We start from the raw sequence: 16,604 nt of genomic DNA on the forward strand, positions 1-16,604 counted from the left end.
AAATATTCACCTCCCCTGGCACTGGCAACTAGCATACTGTGCCAGCAGCCAGTTTACATTTCCAGAAAGTTTTCTTTATATCATTTTCCCACTTAGTCTCCTTTGCTGGAAACTGATTGTTTTTCTGGAACGAAGAAACAGCAAAAAGAAGGGCTGATTCTACCTCTCCTCTTCCCAGTCATTCCTCAAGTTCTTCCCCTCTCTTCCCAATTCATCCAACCACCAGCATCCCCACACCCCCTCACTTATCCTTGATTGAGGGGGAAGGATTCTGAATGAACACACTTAACTGTGATCTATGAGTTTCTAAAAGCAGCCGCCAAGATCTAGAGATTATGATGCTGAAAAGATATGAGAAGTGATTTCATGTTTAGCTCAGAGAGAAAGCTTTATAAGCACACACACTGAGGGTCTACAAAAGAATACAGAGAAAGGAATGCAAGCACTGCAGGCCACATCACAAAACCGCATTTTAGGTATAATGAAGGTAGACATAATAAATCCACAAGACAACCGGAAACATGAACAAATATCCCATCTAAAATGGCAAATAACACATTTTAAAGGTGTGTCAAGTGCAACTTACTACCACCAGTTAAATGCAATTGTGCCTCGCATGAGACTCCTGAACCCAACATTATCTAGACCTTGAATGTAAGATTGGGTGACTGTCACAGGCTTATACTGAATAGCCCCTTCTGCTATCATTTGTGAAGATACACAATTCCCCACTGCCATGGTTTCAGTTTGTAATCTAGGGGATGCTCAGTAAAGGTAAGACATGCAACTCTAGGACCTCTTTGAAACTTAAAACACAGATTTCCAGAAGTTCAGGGCAACTACTGAAAAGACCCTGTCTCTGGTGCCTCATATGGATCTTGACAGTAGGTTTCTGAGCCGGGCCTCAAAGGCTGATCCTAAGGCTCAGGCATCTTTATCCCAAACTGCATATACCCAAACACTACAGTCATTCTATGAAGCCTTTCTCTAAGTGCCACCTCCAAGGAAGGTTTGGAGGGTGGCAACAAGAAAAGGGGCTTCTCAGAGGCAGCCCATTTATAGAATGATCCCTCCATTGAAGCTGCTGGTGTCAACTCTGTCCTCTTTTCAGGCCCAGGTTCAGACTGCCCTCTTCTCCAAGGCATTTCATGGTACTTAAAGGTGTTCGATGGTGTGACGAGGCATTTGTGTCAGGTGCTTTGAATAAGTCTCTTTATATAGGTACTGCTTTGGCTGTTAGACTGCTTTCTAATTTTTGTATATTTGTATATTTTTGCTGTTTCTATACAATGCTTGCTGTATTGCGTTTTGAGAGCTACTGTGAATGGCGCAAAGAGCTACCACTACTGGGCAACATAAACATGAAAATAATACTGTGCTGTCTGGGGCATGTTGGTAGTTACCTTTTTTGTCTGAATTTGTATAGGATTGCCCCCTTATACAGGTCTGTTTGGTTTTAACTAGTTGTGCATAGACATGGGCAACACAAAGGAGGAGGAGGAGATTCGTGTGGCAGGGCAGGACAGAACTTTTCAAAGATGTTGGCCTGCAAGCTTTAGGATGAGTGAGATACAGCCAGGTACTGAAAGGACTGCAGAAATCTCTGCAACTCACTGAAGTAAAAACTAGATTTTGGAAAGAAATACAGTTGTTAAGAAAACAGTCATGGATGAACTAGGCAAATGGAGAGATAGTGATAGAGAAGCTGCAGTGTAAGAGAAAACAGGAACATGATTACAGACTTTCAGACTTTCCAATGAGGGAGACAAAAATACACTGGTTAAAATCTACTACCGAACAGATTGTGTGTAGCCAATTAACTAGAAAGGGCTGAAACAGGAAAGGAGAGCTGGCAGTTCAGAAGCAAATGAAAAAGGTGCTGCTTGAGTTAATAAGGAAATCAGATTGCATATATTGGAATGGACACTAGAAATGGATGCAAAAAGAAGGAAAGCCAATACAAGGGAGGGCAAGTTGTGACCTTCCAGATGTTCTGGTCTACAACTCTCATCACCTCTCACCACTGACTATGCCGTCCACATAGAGCTGATGGGAGCTGTAGGCCAAAACACCTTAGTTGCACACAAGTTTCCTGATCCTGGTCTAAGAGAGTTAACAAACATATTACACAGGAAAGAAGTTTACCTAAGTTAGGGGCTAGTGAGGTAAAGAACAAATGACACCAAGTGTTATGGCATGGTCTTAAAAGATGGTGTGAAAATGTGACTGCTGAAATGAAAGGAACCTGTGAGGAAATTTTTACTTGGAGGGTAAAGATACAACAAGGATGGTCAAACATGCAACGCTGTTGGGGCTGCATAAGCCACCCAATTTTAGGGGTGCAAAAGAAAGTAGCATGTGTGATCCAAGACCATGCTGCACAGGATGAAGAGGTGCTATCAGATCGATGCATATATTCTGAAGAGGGAACCACAGCATCCTTTGTGTCATTGTAAGGGATCCCAGAGTGGGATTTAAACCCTGTTGTGCAACTTCAAGAGTCTGTGTATAAAAAGGGGAAGAGAAAAATGCTCTAAGGAAAGGATCAGTTGCCCAACAACTGGAAAGTCCTGAATTGGTGGGAGTATGAGAAAGGAGTGGGCAGGCTGATGATCCCAGTGGCCCAGAGCATGAAAAAGACTGAAGGGCAGAGGGAGTTGCAGACAGGGTTGAATTAGAGAGGAAAACATTGCTTTTCAATGGCTAGTTGGTCCACAGGGAAACTGATGAATCACTTCAGTAAAGAGAGAAGTGAGGAAGGATTTTGTGGGGGGGGGGAGAGTGGGAGTCATCAGTGTTGGACTTCTGGTCAAGCTGGGAGTCTGAAGGAGAGAGGAGTCATCCTGCAGTAGAGAAAGCATGGGCACAAAGTGGATGAAACGGAGGACAGAGTCAACTGGATCAAGTGCAAACAAGAAGCCAGAATAACAGTCTGGGAGGGTAAGTTTCAGCTGGTGGGAGGAAGAAAGAGCAGTCCCAGCCAAAAGGGGATGGGAGAATAGAAGTAATTTGTGGAGGTGCCTCTGTCCAACTGCAGATAAAACAGTGGGGAGGCAAGAGGCCAGCAGTGAGTGGCCCAAGGAAGTCAGGCTGCATTACGGTGATACAGGAGGCGAGGAAGTCTGGGTGAGGTTGTGGGGCTAACACATGCAGCACAATCTCAGGAACAAGGATGGCCAAGACTGGTCTGAGGCCACAAGAACAAGATGTTGCAGAGCTGAACATTTCAGGTCATCACAGCCATGTTGGATCAGCCCACGGATCCCTCTAGTAGCACAAAGAATTCAGAGTGGCCGACCAGTGAGTTGCCTGTGGTAAAACCACGAACAGAACACAAGCACAACTACGCTGCTTTGGCATCTCAGCTACAGCAGCCAGGGTGGAATGAGGAGCAGCTGTACAAGCAGTTCCCCAACTTGTTGGGGGGGGGGCTTGTGTTGGGGAGGACCATGGGTAGTCTTCACTATGGTTTTCAGGTCCACCAAGGAGAAACAGAGCAGGGGGTGGGGCAGGGGAGGTCACTGCTTCAAGAAAGGGAGAAGCAAAGTACCAGCAGGGTGGGGAGGGCAAGGGGGAAAGAGGATGGGAAAGGGGGAAAGAGGGAGCCAAGAGGTAGGAAAGTGGGGAGAGCTGAGGGGCTGAAGCAAAAGAGAATAAGAGGGGCAGGGAGGAGCAGCAGGAAAGTAGGGGGGCATGAGGAATACGTCTGAAGTAGGTAAATAAGGAGGCAGGGGGAAGAAGTGGGGAAGCAGGTAAGTAGACAGGCAGAGGGGAAGAAGCCCGAAGCAGGGAAGTAGGGGGCAGCGTGAAACAGTGGGGCAGAAGGGAGAAAGCATCGGGCTGGTAAATAGGCGACAAAGGAGAAGGAGCAGAAAAATACGGGGCAGAGTCAAGCAGGGAGGCAGAAGGGAAGCAGCGCGTAGCAGGAAAGTAGGAGCAGAGCAGAGAGGAGGAGGAGGAGGAGGAAGCAGGCAGCCACATTACTCATTCTCCCCCGCGGCCCCAGCCTCAAATAGGATCGCCGCGCTCTCCATCCCGGGGAATTCGGGAGTGCGGGGCGGGGGAGACGGAGGAGGAGGAGGAGGAGGAAGCGCCGCTTACCTGGGCTGTGGCGGTGCCCGGTGATCACAGCCTCTCCCGTCAGCGGGTGCAGCCAAGTCGTGCTCTTCGCTTCCTCGCTGTGGGGAGCAGAACAAGAGGAGAAGCGGGGAGGCTGAGCGAGCGCTGCGCGGCGCTGACCCCGACCCGACCCGACCCGAGGACCCCTCCGCGCGCCGCCGCCCCCCTCCCCGCAATCGCCCCGCTCGCCTCAGCAGCAGCAGCAGCAGCGTCGCCGTCCCCACCCCGGGCAGGACCGGGGCGGCTCCTTCGCCTCCGGGCTTCTCCCGCCGCCGCCGCCGCCGCCCCCGGGCCCCTCGCGCCGCAGCCCGGCGACTTACTTGATGAAGAAGACGCGGCCGCCGCGGCTGATGCCGAAGCTCCAGCTGGCGGGCAGCGAGCGCAGCCGCTCCACGCTCAGATCCGCCGCCATGTCCGAGCGCAGCCCGGGCGAGAAGCAGCGCGCGGGCGCGCGACGGGGGAGACCGGGAGAGGCGGGGGGAGGAGGAGGAGGAGGAGGCGCGTCGCCGCCCGCGGGAGCGCGCGCGCCGGGGAGGGAGCGAGAACGCCCGGGAGTGAGAAAGAGAACCCGCAGCACCTGGGCGGCTGAGGGAATGGGTGGGAAGGGGCGCCCCGCCCACCGAGCCCAGCGCCCGCCAACCAGCGCCGAGCTCCCCGCCGAGCTCCGCCTGCCAGTGGCCCCCAGGTTTCTGGCTCGCGTGAACGAGCGTTCCGAGGCTCCGCCCTCGGAGAGGTCCAGAAAAACAGCGGCGCGCCCCCTATCGGCGGCAAACAGGAGTGGGTTTCGTGTATTGGCGAAAACTCCTGGAAAGGGGAGGCAAGCGGAGAGTTCCGATTTTGTCACGCTATATCGTGAATAATAATATTAATAATAAGGATTCGTTCCAGTTTTCCACTTTACTGCCCCAAACAGTGCTGTACGTCCAAGGCCAGTGGCTCCTACTTTCCCCCCCTTTTTTCCTAACATGCACGCGCATTGGCGCCAGTCAATGGCCCGTGGAAAACTGTAACTGAATTAACGTATTGGAATGAGCTTCGCCCGCCTTCCCCGGGGCCTCGGTGGAAGTCGCTGGGCAGCGGCGGGGAGCCACGCGGGATGCTGCAGTCCCGCGCCCGGCCGCGGAGGGGGCCGGGGGCGCGAGGAAGACGCCTCGTCGCTCCCGGTGTCGGCGCGCTAGCAGCACGGTTTCTGCGCGGGGGGAAGCCTGCTCGTGCGAGAGGCGACAGCGGCCGCGCTGGGGATTTTCCGGGGGACTCCGGCGCAGACGGGTGGGGTTGAGGGAGAGAGCTTTGCAGAAGAGCTCGTGCAGTTGACTCGCAAGTTTACTCTGGAGTAAGTCCCGTGGTATCCAGTGCAGCGTAGTGCTAGAACGGTGTGCACAGGGCTGCAGTTTAGGAGTACCGGCGGTGCAATCCTATACTCGTTTAATCCCACTGAGTTCGGTGCGTCTCAGTCTCACATACGTGCGTGTAGGATTGCAGCTCAGTTTCTATAAAATACAAGGTAAGGAGGGATGTCAACATCTGGATAAGGTTATTTTGTCTATTGTTTCCACCCTCCAAGTATTTTGGGCACCAGCTCCAGCTAGTATGGACAATAACTATAAGTGATGGGAGTTGTAGTCCACAACTTCTGGAGGGGTCAGAGTTAGCGTCTTCTTTCAACAGGTTTAAAGGAGGGGGTGTTTTTGCCTCTGCCATCAAGGATTCCTAGAGAATTCACTCCATTAATTCCTTCCTGCAGAGACTCCACACTTGGGGTCAACCAGGTGAGCCCTGTAGGAGCTGCTTTGCTTTGAGAGGGAATAGAGTCCGAAGTCCAACTTTCACCACCCTGGGAAAACAGTGGCAGCTCAGGGACAAGGTGCATCTCATTGTGAGCCTCACTCAGTTTTGCCCCCTGCAGCAAACTGGGTTTGCAAACTGAGCAAGTATCTCCCACAGGGTGTACGTATGTACGAGAAACACTTGCTTTTGCATGTTTGGCTTCCCTGTTGCATCCAGCGAGCTTGCAGTGCCTTCCAAGTTACAATTATGAATTACTACCAACTTTTATCTTTGAATTTTGTAATCGTTAAATGGCTTCTGTATTCCCAGTTTTGTTTTTGTTTTTTTTTTTTTTTTGCTTTTGCCTTTCTCCCCCCAAACAATCTTTGTGTAAGTTGGTAGAAGGAGGTTGTAGGACATGGTAACCCATCCAGGAGTTTATGATGAAAGAAGAATGGGAAACTGCTGCATGCAACAGTTCTTGAAAGGCAGCAACAAGAAAGAAAAGACTGTCGAGAAAAAAACCAGAAAGATTCCACTGGGGGTGCCCAATCAAAAGAACATTTACAGTTTATTCTGACATACAGAAAAATACATGCAGCATGTAGGTAGCCCCCAAAGGGACTACCAAGATGGAGTCTGTACAAGATGCTTTAATAATCTATCAGTTACAAAACAGAGTTTGCAGGGGGGGGGGGGGGTCACATAGGCAGTTCGCTAGAGGCAAATGAAGGTAAAACAATCCAGCTGAATAGATTAAGATGCACTACACAAAAAGAAGAATGCTCGGGACAGGCAAATATTAGCACGCACCCAAAGGAAGCCCCTTCAGGACAGGCGCATGCAAGTGTTGTTCCCCATGTAGAGCTTACAACATGGATTGCTGATCAGATCAGGAATCCCCCCTTAGGTCTCCCAAGTCAGGCTTTAAGCAGCCATGTTACTGCACCGCTTTCATGCATCGTGTCCTGACAAGGTTGCAATCCTGCGGCTCCTGGATGCCTCCTTGACAGCCATGGACTAGGTGGAGTCCCACCTGCGTCCTTGGAAATAAGTTCTTCAGTCAGAGATGGGACTTGGGTTGCGGAGAGCTGCCTGTCCACCAACGGCACAGCCAGCTCTCAGCGGGCAAAGAGGAGCAAGGCACCTGCCGTAGGAGGATTTCTGGCAGCCCATCATTCCTTCTTCCTCACAGGTAGAGGGAAAAGGCATGGGCAGCTGAAATCAACTGTCTGTGTCTTGTGCAGGAGGGGAGTTGCTCTGGATCAGATGCCTGCCACCTCCCAGCTTCGGAGAGTTGCAGAACACCCTGACGTGTGTGAGCCCGTGGTCAGACTAGCTAAACAAAGAGGCAGCTTATCTTCACCCTTGCCATTATTCATAGGCAGGTTTAGGGTGGGGTTTTTAATGTCTTTGTTTCATATTACAACTCAGTTACTTCAAACACATTTTATATTCATCATGAAGCCAAGGTCACAGTTATGCATCCCACTTGTATGCATAATTCTTTGGAAATAAGTCCCGTGATTGGTTTCACTTAAGTGTGCATAAAATTGCAAACTTTAGCATTACCTAGTTGGAAGACTCCTCAGAACAAACCTATTTATTTTGCATTGAGTTGTAAACTGGAAACAATTGAGGAGACCTGCCTCTAAATGTACTTTGGCTCAGACAGCAATTTTTAAAAAGAAAAAATAATGTGCTATGTCATTTACATGCATGCATATTTTAGCCTGCCTATTGAGATGCTAAGGAGCTGACACTTTTCAAAGCGTATTTTTTGCATAAAGTATTTTAATGTCAACATAATAAAGGCACATCTCAAAATACTTAGGAGACCACCATTGCCCCTGTGCCTCTTTAGTCACATTTTGTTCAATGCTTACTTGGAGTAAATTCCATTAAGAACAGAAGAACCTCCTGCTGGGTACCCAGACTGGCACTGCAAGGCTGCCAGCTTCTGAACAATCCCCTACAGCTGGGCCTGGAACAGCTATTTGATCTGGGGCAATTAGCAGATGATTTATCTCCAAGCCAGGAAAAGTTTCACCTGCTATTTCCTGTAACTGGAGCAGCTGCTGGAGTTAAAAGAGCAGACTAGCCCAGGTTTCCTTGGCAAGTTGGCAACCAGAGCACTGGGATTGTTTCGAACAGTGCTGATTTGCCTATGTTGATTTGCCTGCATGCACGTCAGTTTAGACTCTGCGGCAGGGAGCATCGGTTCCTTTGTGGCCCTACAGCCTCCCCTGCATGCAGAATTGGAGCACTCTCACTTCTTGCACAACACACACTGGTTGTTGGTCTAGCAGCCTGACTGGGGTTGTGAGCTTTGGCACTTTGCACCCCCTGTTCTTCAGTTCGTAGCCCTCATGTATGGCTGTGCATGCAATCAATGCACGGTGGTGGGGTGAGAAGGTTGCCCACAGGATGGGCTTCCACAGACCCAATAGCACATTGGACTTAGACCAGGCTCAGCTGTGCAGCTTCACTGTTCCTGACCCGAGGCAAGATCTGCAGTGCTTCGCTATCATCTCATCTGCTTCCAGCTGGGACAAGGTCTTTGCACCTGATTCTGATTGCACTTTTTAAACTTTTTGGCTTGGCTTGGAGGATCCCATCACAAGGTCAGTTGTTTGGGGCCTTCTCATTTCCATCTGTGGGATTATCACCACATTGTAATCATTGGTACCTAATTCAACAAGGCCCTTCACCAGACAGCATAACAGCATTTGTGCAGAAAGAAAGCTAGGCCAAATGCAGCTGGAGATGGGTGTTCATTAAAATGCTCTCCTTTCTTTTGAAAGGCCAGGTTCTTGCAGATGTGGAAACACATAACAGGGAAAGTGCTCACTGAGTCAGAAAAAAAAACGGGGGGGGGGGACCACTGCCTAGGAGCAGACATGAATTAAAGTGCAGGAAAAACTTGCAGAATACTCTTGCTTGTTGCGTCAGCTCAGCTAAGACAACTACACAGGCAATCTTTTGTGTAGCTAAGCATGCCTCACTTCAGTCAATTCTGTGCAGTAAAGGAAAACCCAAAGAGTTAATCATCTTGCGTGAGTGTGCGTGTGCGTGCACGCCCTTCCAGCTGACAAGGAGATGCTGCCAGCTCTCTTGGGACCAGTCAGTTTCAGCTCGTACAACAAGACCTTGCTCTTTATAATGTGTAACTGACTCCTGTATATTATGCACAAGAAATAATTGCATAGAGGTCATATAAAAAAGAGCAGGAGGGGCATTAACATTAAGAATACAAAGGTGGTGAATGAGTATGTATAAATGATTGACTTGTTGATGGGAAAGCATCTATAAGAGCCCTGACCTGCTGGAAAGAAACTCCACGTAGCTCTCTTGCTCCTCTCCAAAGCTAAGCAGGACTGGGTGTGCCTGCTAATTGGTGGGCCCTTGCCTAGGAGCTCCCTATATGAGTCTCTGTGCAAAATATGCAAGTTACCCTACTCTGAGGCTTGGACCAACATGCTCACTGCATACAAACCGCACTGAAGTTGATTTGCATTGGTATCATGCTCTTACTAACCTCTTTTCTCTCTTCTTCCCCATCATTGAAGGCTGTTGGACAAATGTGTTCCTTTCCTCTCTCAGAGAATGAGCTTCCTTGCAAATTCCTTTCTTGCCTTCCTGCTCCCACCTCCAGTTAGAAGGATGCTGCCTCCTCCTCTGTCCCCCTCAAACTTGGTCTTCTCTCTGGGTTTTGTGCTCCAGGCCATTGTGAGACGGAATTTGGGCATGTGTAGTGTTGTCAAGACAGGCCTTGGGACTTGCGTCCAGGGTTCCATCCAGTGGGATGATCAAAAGGGCTCTGCGACTAGTGAAGGATGCTGGAGCAGCTCAGGCTTCTTTTAAATTTGGGATGTAGGGCAGAACCTTCCTTGCTTGGGCCTCCAGCACTCTCTGTCATGTCACCTGTGGACAGCACACCTTCTTTTCTGCTCAGGTGTGTAGCTAGGAGCCAATCCCCCTTGGGCCCCAAAGCCAAGGGTTCCCCGATGCCATGGCCACCTTTGTTTTTGTAATGTGCCATCGAGTCATGTCCAACTTACGGCAACCCAATAAACCAATTCCTTCCACAGTGTCCTGTGCTTGAGAGCCCTGCCTGTGAACTCCCTGCATGGGATTCCTCCATCTCATATTTAGTCGTCCTGATCAAGGTGATATTATCACTGTGAATTTCAAATGCAAAACTGCACATGCACAAATTATTTTTTTAAAAATCAGAATTAGCTGTTTCGTTGTTCTAACCTACAGAAGCAGCATTCAAGTACGGGCAGCAGCCGGAGGGGTAGAAATAATACTTTCCTACTAAAGTAAGACCATTAAGGTGAGGTTCTGAAATGCTGCCGCTGTGCCATTCCTCCTCCTCTTCCCCGCCATCTATTTGTCCGGCTTTCGGTGGGCCCTGCATGCCAAGCGCGCTCCCCTCCATGCCAGCCTCTGCAGCAAGCGGCAAGAAAGGGGTAGGTGGTATTCTGTACGTCTTCTCCGGAGCTTAAGTGTTCTGTGAGGAATTCTTCCATCAACATAACTCAGTGAGTAAGCACATGCTTTGCAAGCAGATGGCTGGCATCTCCAGCACTGCAGGTGATGATGACAGACCTTCATAAAAGGCTAAGAGCCACTCTGGCACAGTGGTTACGTTGCTGAACTGGGGTTCCAGAGGTCCTCTCGGCCAGAAAGCTCTCAGGGTGACTTTGGGCCAGTCCCTCGCTCTCAGCCAAACTTACCTTGCAAGGTTCTAGTGATGAGGATAAAATGAAAAGCAGGAGGACTTGTTAGCCACTGTTGGGTTCCTTGCAAAAGGGGGATCAGCTGTTGTCGTCATTCCGCTGTCTGGGATCCTGGAGGGCTGCTGAGAGTCAAAGTTGGCCAGACTGGAGCAGATGGATAAAGAAGACTTGCTTCCCAAAGTTCCAGGTTAGCCAGAAAGATGGTGACGTGCCAAGAAGGTTCAGGTGAGATGTGTTTCCAGTTTTCCATAATCCAGGGCTGAAACTCCACCTCAACCTGATGCCCTCCAGATGACTTGCACTACAGCCCCCATCATCCCCTGGCAATGCTGGCTGGGAGATGATAGAAACTTAAGTCCAACACTTCTGAAAGGCTGGGGAAGGGTGCATTATGCCACCACTAGAACAGGACAGTATTTGGCTGAAAAGTGCATTTCCCAAGGGAATAGTTTCCTCTAACCCTAAGGCCATTTCTAGGGGTATTATTACTATTACTATTTATTATTTCTTCGCCGTTTTTCCTTCAAGAGATTGTGTGTGTGTGTTGCATGTACACATATGTCTCTGTGTGCATGCATGAATTTGGTTTTAAATTTTATATTGTCAACTTTTTATGATGTTTTAATGTTTTCAATAGGATGTATTTTGTTATTTTTAATACGAATTTCCCAGAGAGCTTTGCTTTTGGGTTGGTATAGAAATTAAATCAACTGATATATCGCCCACAGCTGAAGTGCTCCAGGCAGTTTACACAGTGTGGGCAGAGAGGGTGGTCACCTCTGGCCCCAAGAGATCCAGGGCACCAAACAATCCCCAGGCAGACCTAGTGGGTGGGCAAGGTCTGGAACACAGTCACGGAAAATGCTACACTGGTCTGGGGATGTCAGAAATCTGCAACGCATTCAGAAAGGTTTACATTGTCTGTGAATCATATCCATGGATTCAATAGTGAACCAGCTTTTCCCGAGTCACACAGATTCTGCAGTCTCACAGACTATTTTGTTAAAGTTTCCATAAATTGATGCAAGTGGACCCATCCAAAAATATGAAAATCAAAGAACATAGACTAAAAATGCAAGTTTTCCCCCAGAGACTGGGGCATGACGATGCATTAGGGGGGATTTGCAAATCTGCAAAAGTACGAATTTGCCCACATGCAAATTTGTCCAAGCGTGTATGAACAAAATCATGCAAAATTTGATTCTGGCAAGGAGCAGAGAGAACAAAAAGCATCTAACGATCTACAAAATGCAGACAAGACAGATTTAATTAAGTCCATGCATCCCTAGCTGCAGTCGCATGCCATTTTAAACCACAGTATTTCCCCCAGTGCGAGGGGCGGCACACTGAACCAGTCAGCTAGCTAATTTTGCAGACTGCACATCCAGTGAAGGCATTGGAGCACAATGAATGGGGAAATGTGTGTCCAGAGAAGAGCTTTTGTGTGGATTCTCACTCCCATTGCCGCCACATAAACAAGAAGTGAAACAGAGCAGTGCAGAACCAAGTTGTACATTTTGCAATCAGAAATGGGTCTTAGGTCTGGTCAGGTTGAAGAATGTTTATACTGCATTTCAAACACCTGACAGTACAGTGACACAGAAATATGTTGAAGGACAGAAGGGAATCGTTTGTTTACATGTTGTGTTTATAGTCTGATTTTTTCTTTTTGCAAGAAAGGCAAAACAGCTTATATAATCCCTCTCCTTTCCATTTTATCATCACAACAGCTCTGTGCAGTCAACTGGGCCTTTCATCCCGTGGTCTTCATAGAGGACCAGAACCCAGATCTCTTGAGCCCCAGTCCAATGCTCCAACCCGTGCACCATACATATTATTATTCCAGGAAACTCCGCTTCCCCAGCACCACCCTCAAACAGTTCAGAAACCAAGAGGAGAAATGTTGGAGGAGTCTGCCAAAGCAGGCTGCATTGGCTCTCATCATCAGCATGAAGTTTGTATACCAGAGAAGCCTTGCTAACCCCCTACTTCTCCAAGTTTCCGCGCTGTGTTTCACACACACTCCCTTTCCTCTTCCATCTCCTTTGGTGCCTGCAATACCTGTTTGATCTCTGCCCAGATCAATACCACCCGTCATTATTTTAATCTGCCACTGTACCTCCCTCTGTCACTGAAACCCAAATCTCCCTTTACATCTGGACTATCCCTCCCTGCATCTCAGCAGCCAGAACTGGTAATTATTTGCTGGTAAGATCACTGCTTTTGCACAATTCGGGGAAGAAGAGCTGTTTCGTCCCAGAGCGGCTACGGAACGGACAACAGCTGGTCAAAGCGAGGTTCACAGTGCGATGGTGTGCATGCCGACTCAGAGTCAGGCCCGTCGCGTCAAATGTGGCTTACTCTTAGGTAACTGCATATAGGAGTATAACCGTGGAGAGGCTTCCTCCCCACCCAGCCACGCACACACGATCTTTTTATTTAAGAAAATGGCTTTTCCTTCTGCAAGTATGCAGCCCAGTTCCAAGCAAAATGTATTAAGAATTTACTGGAAAAACAATTACATGGTGTGTCAGGTGCCTCAGTGAAACATGAGCCTCATTGGCTGTTTATTCCACCACGACCAAATGAAAAAGGCCACTTGGTCATTTAAAAAACACTGTGGAAAATGGTTATGGGCTTTGTATGGTGATGTTGTCTCTATTTTTTAAGCCCACTCTAAAGAAAGAGCAACAAATTCAGTACTCGCGTCTCTGTGCTGTTAAGTGAATTGACTGTTGCTACCTCTTGCTAACAGGAGCCGGTGTAACGTAGTGGCTGGAATGTTGGACTGGGACTTGCCAGATCTGGGTTCTAGGCCCCTCCTGGCCATGAAGGCTTCTGGGTGACTGGGCCAGCCACAGACTGTCTCCTCCCTCGCCTTCACAAGGTTTTGCAAAAATAAATTGAGGAGGACACGGATTATGTCAGCCACCTTGGACCCCTTGCAAGAAGCAAACAAGCAGAGGATTAATGTAGTAATAAAATCTCTGCTCTTGTGCCCTATGGCACGGATAAATTGGGCAGGCAAAGCTTTTCCTGGAATGGAGATCTACGGACTGGGAAAGTTGCTTTTGCTGAATTTCTGTCTGAAAGTGTGCTGCTGTACAAGAAGAAACAACCAGTTGCCAAATGTCTGCAGCCTGGACATTCTTCTGTTACCTTTAGCCACCAGGCTGCCAACTTACCCACTTTGCCACAGGTCTGTGCCCCTTCCCAGCCCCTCTGCTAGAGCAAGCTGGGCTCTGGGCACGAAGACACAGGTGGTGAGGATGTGTGTGGGAAGCGATATGGCGAGGGAAGGGGTGGGAGAAGTGGACACGGTCCTGATTTAGCAGCAGCATCTTAAAGGCATGTGCTCCACTCCCAGGCAGGGAGAGGGTTCAGGGGTTCAAGTGGCTGTTTGGCTTCAGTTCCCTTAGCAGGGGATCTCTGGAGACTGATCACACTTCTGTGCTATAACAACATTGCAGCAGCTTAGAGTACCATTTCTCAGAATCACAGAATGGAAGAGCTGGAAGGAGCCAGGGGGCCCAGCCCCCTGCTCGGGCAGGATCCAGGCTAAGCCATCCCTCCCAGATGGCTTATTCCGATGCAAAGGTTATTTTATTTATTTATTTATTTATTAAAACATTTCTATGCCGCCCCTTGCCGAAGCCTCGGGGCGGCTTACAACATCTAATAAAATACACAATAAATTAAAACAATAACAATTAAAATATATACAATAGAATAAAATAAGCCGCCCTGGCCAAATAAAATTCAATAATATTAACATTTAAAATGCTGCTTAAATAAAAAGGTCTTGGCCTGGCGCCAAAAAACAACGACGGCGCCAGGCGGACCTCTCTGGGGAGGCCAGGCGGACCTCTCTGGGGAGCCCAGGCGGACCTCTCTGGGGAGCAGAGTTACAGCCCACCAGATGCACGAAGAGCCTCAAATCGATATATATGCCTGGGGTCTCCTGTCTGGTAACCGTATCCACAGATACCTCTCTTGGTGCCTCTGAGTCTCCCTGCCCCTCTTGAATTTTATTAAGTCTCCCCCTCAAATCTCATTTTAAAAACCCAGAGAGGCTGCCATCCTATAAATCGAAGCACTGCTCTGCCACAAGACCTTTATTGGGTTCAAAACTGTGGCTTTGTGTTCTGGGGCTCTGACCCCAGCCTTGCTTGGAATGAGGTTTTCGGAACAGGCTAAATGTTCTTGCTGCACTGGCTGAAAGAGGTTGGGGACCCGGTTTGTATGCCTTTAGCCAGCAAATGCTCACGCCGGAAAAATGGTTTTGTCCTTAGGTTGCCACAAGATTATTGTTGTTGCTTCTATGGCCTAATTAGCACCCTCTGGACTATCAGATAAATGGTTTATTTAGCCTTATGCATAGGCTGGGCGTAATGAGGGTTCACAGCACTGCTCTCCAGTGGTTTTCTGCTCTCCATTAGTTGTCCAGAGGACTGTGCTGCTTGAGGGTTTTCTGCCGCTTCCTCCCTCTCGTGTCCTTTTCCAGCCCAGACTGACTTCCTGCCACACGCCTCCTTTCTTTCTTTGTGCCCTAGATACAACGAGCGCGTTCTTGGGGAAGGCTACCCAGTCACAGGTCTAGCAGTGGCCAAGCTAAACCTGCCCAACCAGTTCAGTCCATTCTAGTAGTCCCTTTTACAACCGGATCAATGGTACAGCTGGGTAATTTTTCACCCTGGACTTTGGGCAGGGTCCACATGTTTAATTTTCTTTAGCGGCAAAGCACGTGACTGTCATGTCTCTTCTCCAGCCTAGCTATCACTCTGTGGCTTCACAACTGCCTATACCTTCCTGATACTTTTCACAATGCCAAAGAAGTATGTCAGCCCGGATGTAAATACAAACCTAACCTCTGAGCATGTGCAGTTGGGGATTTTAAGCTCACTTAAGCCTTGTCATGACTGCAGAGATAAAATGGAGCTTGCTTCTGCTGCCCGCTTCACCTGCCACTCTTTGGGTAGCTACTGATTCTTTGGGTAGTCAGAGCCCTGAATTGTGCCTGCAAGGTCCAGCCCTTGATGCACCACTGCATGGGGCTTGGTGTGGGTTCCTGGAAATTGCTTTTCAACTAACCCCTTCCCACAAATTATCTTTAAAATATTTTAAAAGGTTCAGAGAGAAATCTCCAGGTTGCAGAGAATCTCCCTAGGAATCCAGGGGTGTGGAAACATTTGAAGCCAAATCTCTAGGCCAACACACTACAGCACATTCCTATAACTGAAATTTCTGAGGATTACAAAAAACCCAACAACAATGCCTGGCCTATTTTACTTTTGTTATTATCAAGGCTAGTTATACTTTGAAGCAGGGGGAAGAAGAACTGAAATCCAACATACATGCGTTGAGAAGGGCAAGAAAGGGAACAGAAGCTTTCAGGATGAAATTGGCTGCACATGTATGCCTAAATAGAAGCAGAATTTTTATATATTTTACTCTGATTCTCAGTGCGGGGAATCTTGTGATTTAGCTGCATAAAGCAGTGATGTCAGGTTTAAACACTGATTTGCAAAAGGCATCTAATTGATATTTGAAGAATCAGGAAAGACTTGAAACAGTTCATTCTAAATGTAGGGGCAGTTAAGCCTTGAAAAAGGGAGCCATAAACAGCACAAAAAAGCAACTTTGGGTTCCAAGTCCATCCCTGCCAAAGCAGCAACTTGGCTCCAGTTCAAAAGAAACTCCACCCAGACAATTCCTTTTAGCAGGTAGAACAGGTTGGGCAGGCCATCTGATTTGGAGAGTGACCACAGGTAAAAGAGTTTGGGACTCCTGTGCCTTTTATCATTGTGGAATAAGAAAGGAAACTTCACCAGACGCCACAAGCAAAAAGGTGCAGCTGCTCAAATCCCCTAAAAATTTATGGAACCTCGTGACTGAGTACTTCTGCAATTTCTACCCCTCTACTGCAAAGAGTCCTCAGGGAAGCTTCAAAACCAAAAACAATGCCAAACATTC

At 48.3% G+C, this 16,604-nt stretch overlaps 1 protein-coding gene across 17 annotated transcripts in view; it reads right to left on the reverse strand.

The window, feature by feature from the left end:
- The window catches only part of PLEKHA5 (pleckstrin homology domain containing A5), a 210,086-nt gene extending 205,532 nt beyond the window's left edge, over positions 1-4,554 (reverse strand). For all 17 annotated transcript variants that reach the window (XR_006416817.1, XR_006416818.1, XM_044452171.1 and 14 more), the window contains exons 1-2: positions 4,440-4,554; positions 4,102-4,178 (exon numbers count right to left, since the gene is read on the reverse strand). Coding sequence is in view for 15 of the 17 variants with exons in the window: in XM_044452171.1 (XP_044308106.1) it covers positions 4,102-4,178; positions 4,440-4,531 (169 nt within the window). In the remaining 2 variants the exon portion in view is untranslated. The remainder of the gene's footprint in view (positions 1-4,101; positions 4,179-4,439) is intronic.
- Between the last annotated feature and the right edge of the window lie 12,050 nt (positions 4,555-16,604).

This window comes from Varanus komodoensis, unplaced genomic scaffold (assembly GCF_004798865.1).
Source record: "Varanus komodoensis strain SLA01 unplaced genomic scaffold, ASM479886v1 scaffold70, whole genome shotgun sequence".
Classification (NCBI taxonomy): Eukaryota; Metazoa; Chordata; class Lepidosauria; order Squamata; family Varanidae; genus Varanus; species Varanus komodoensis.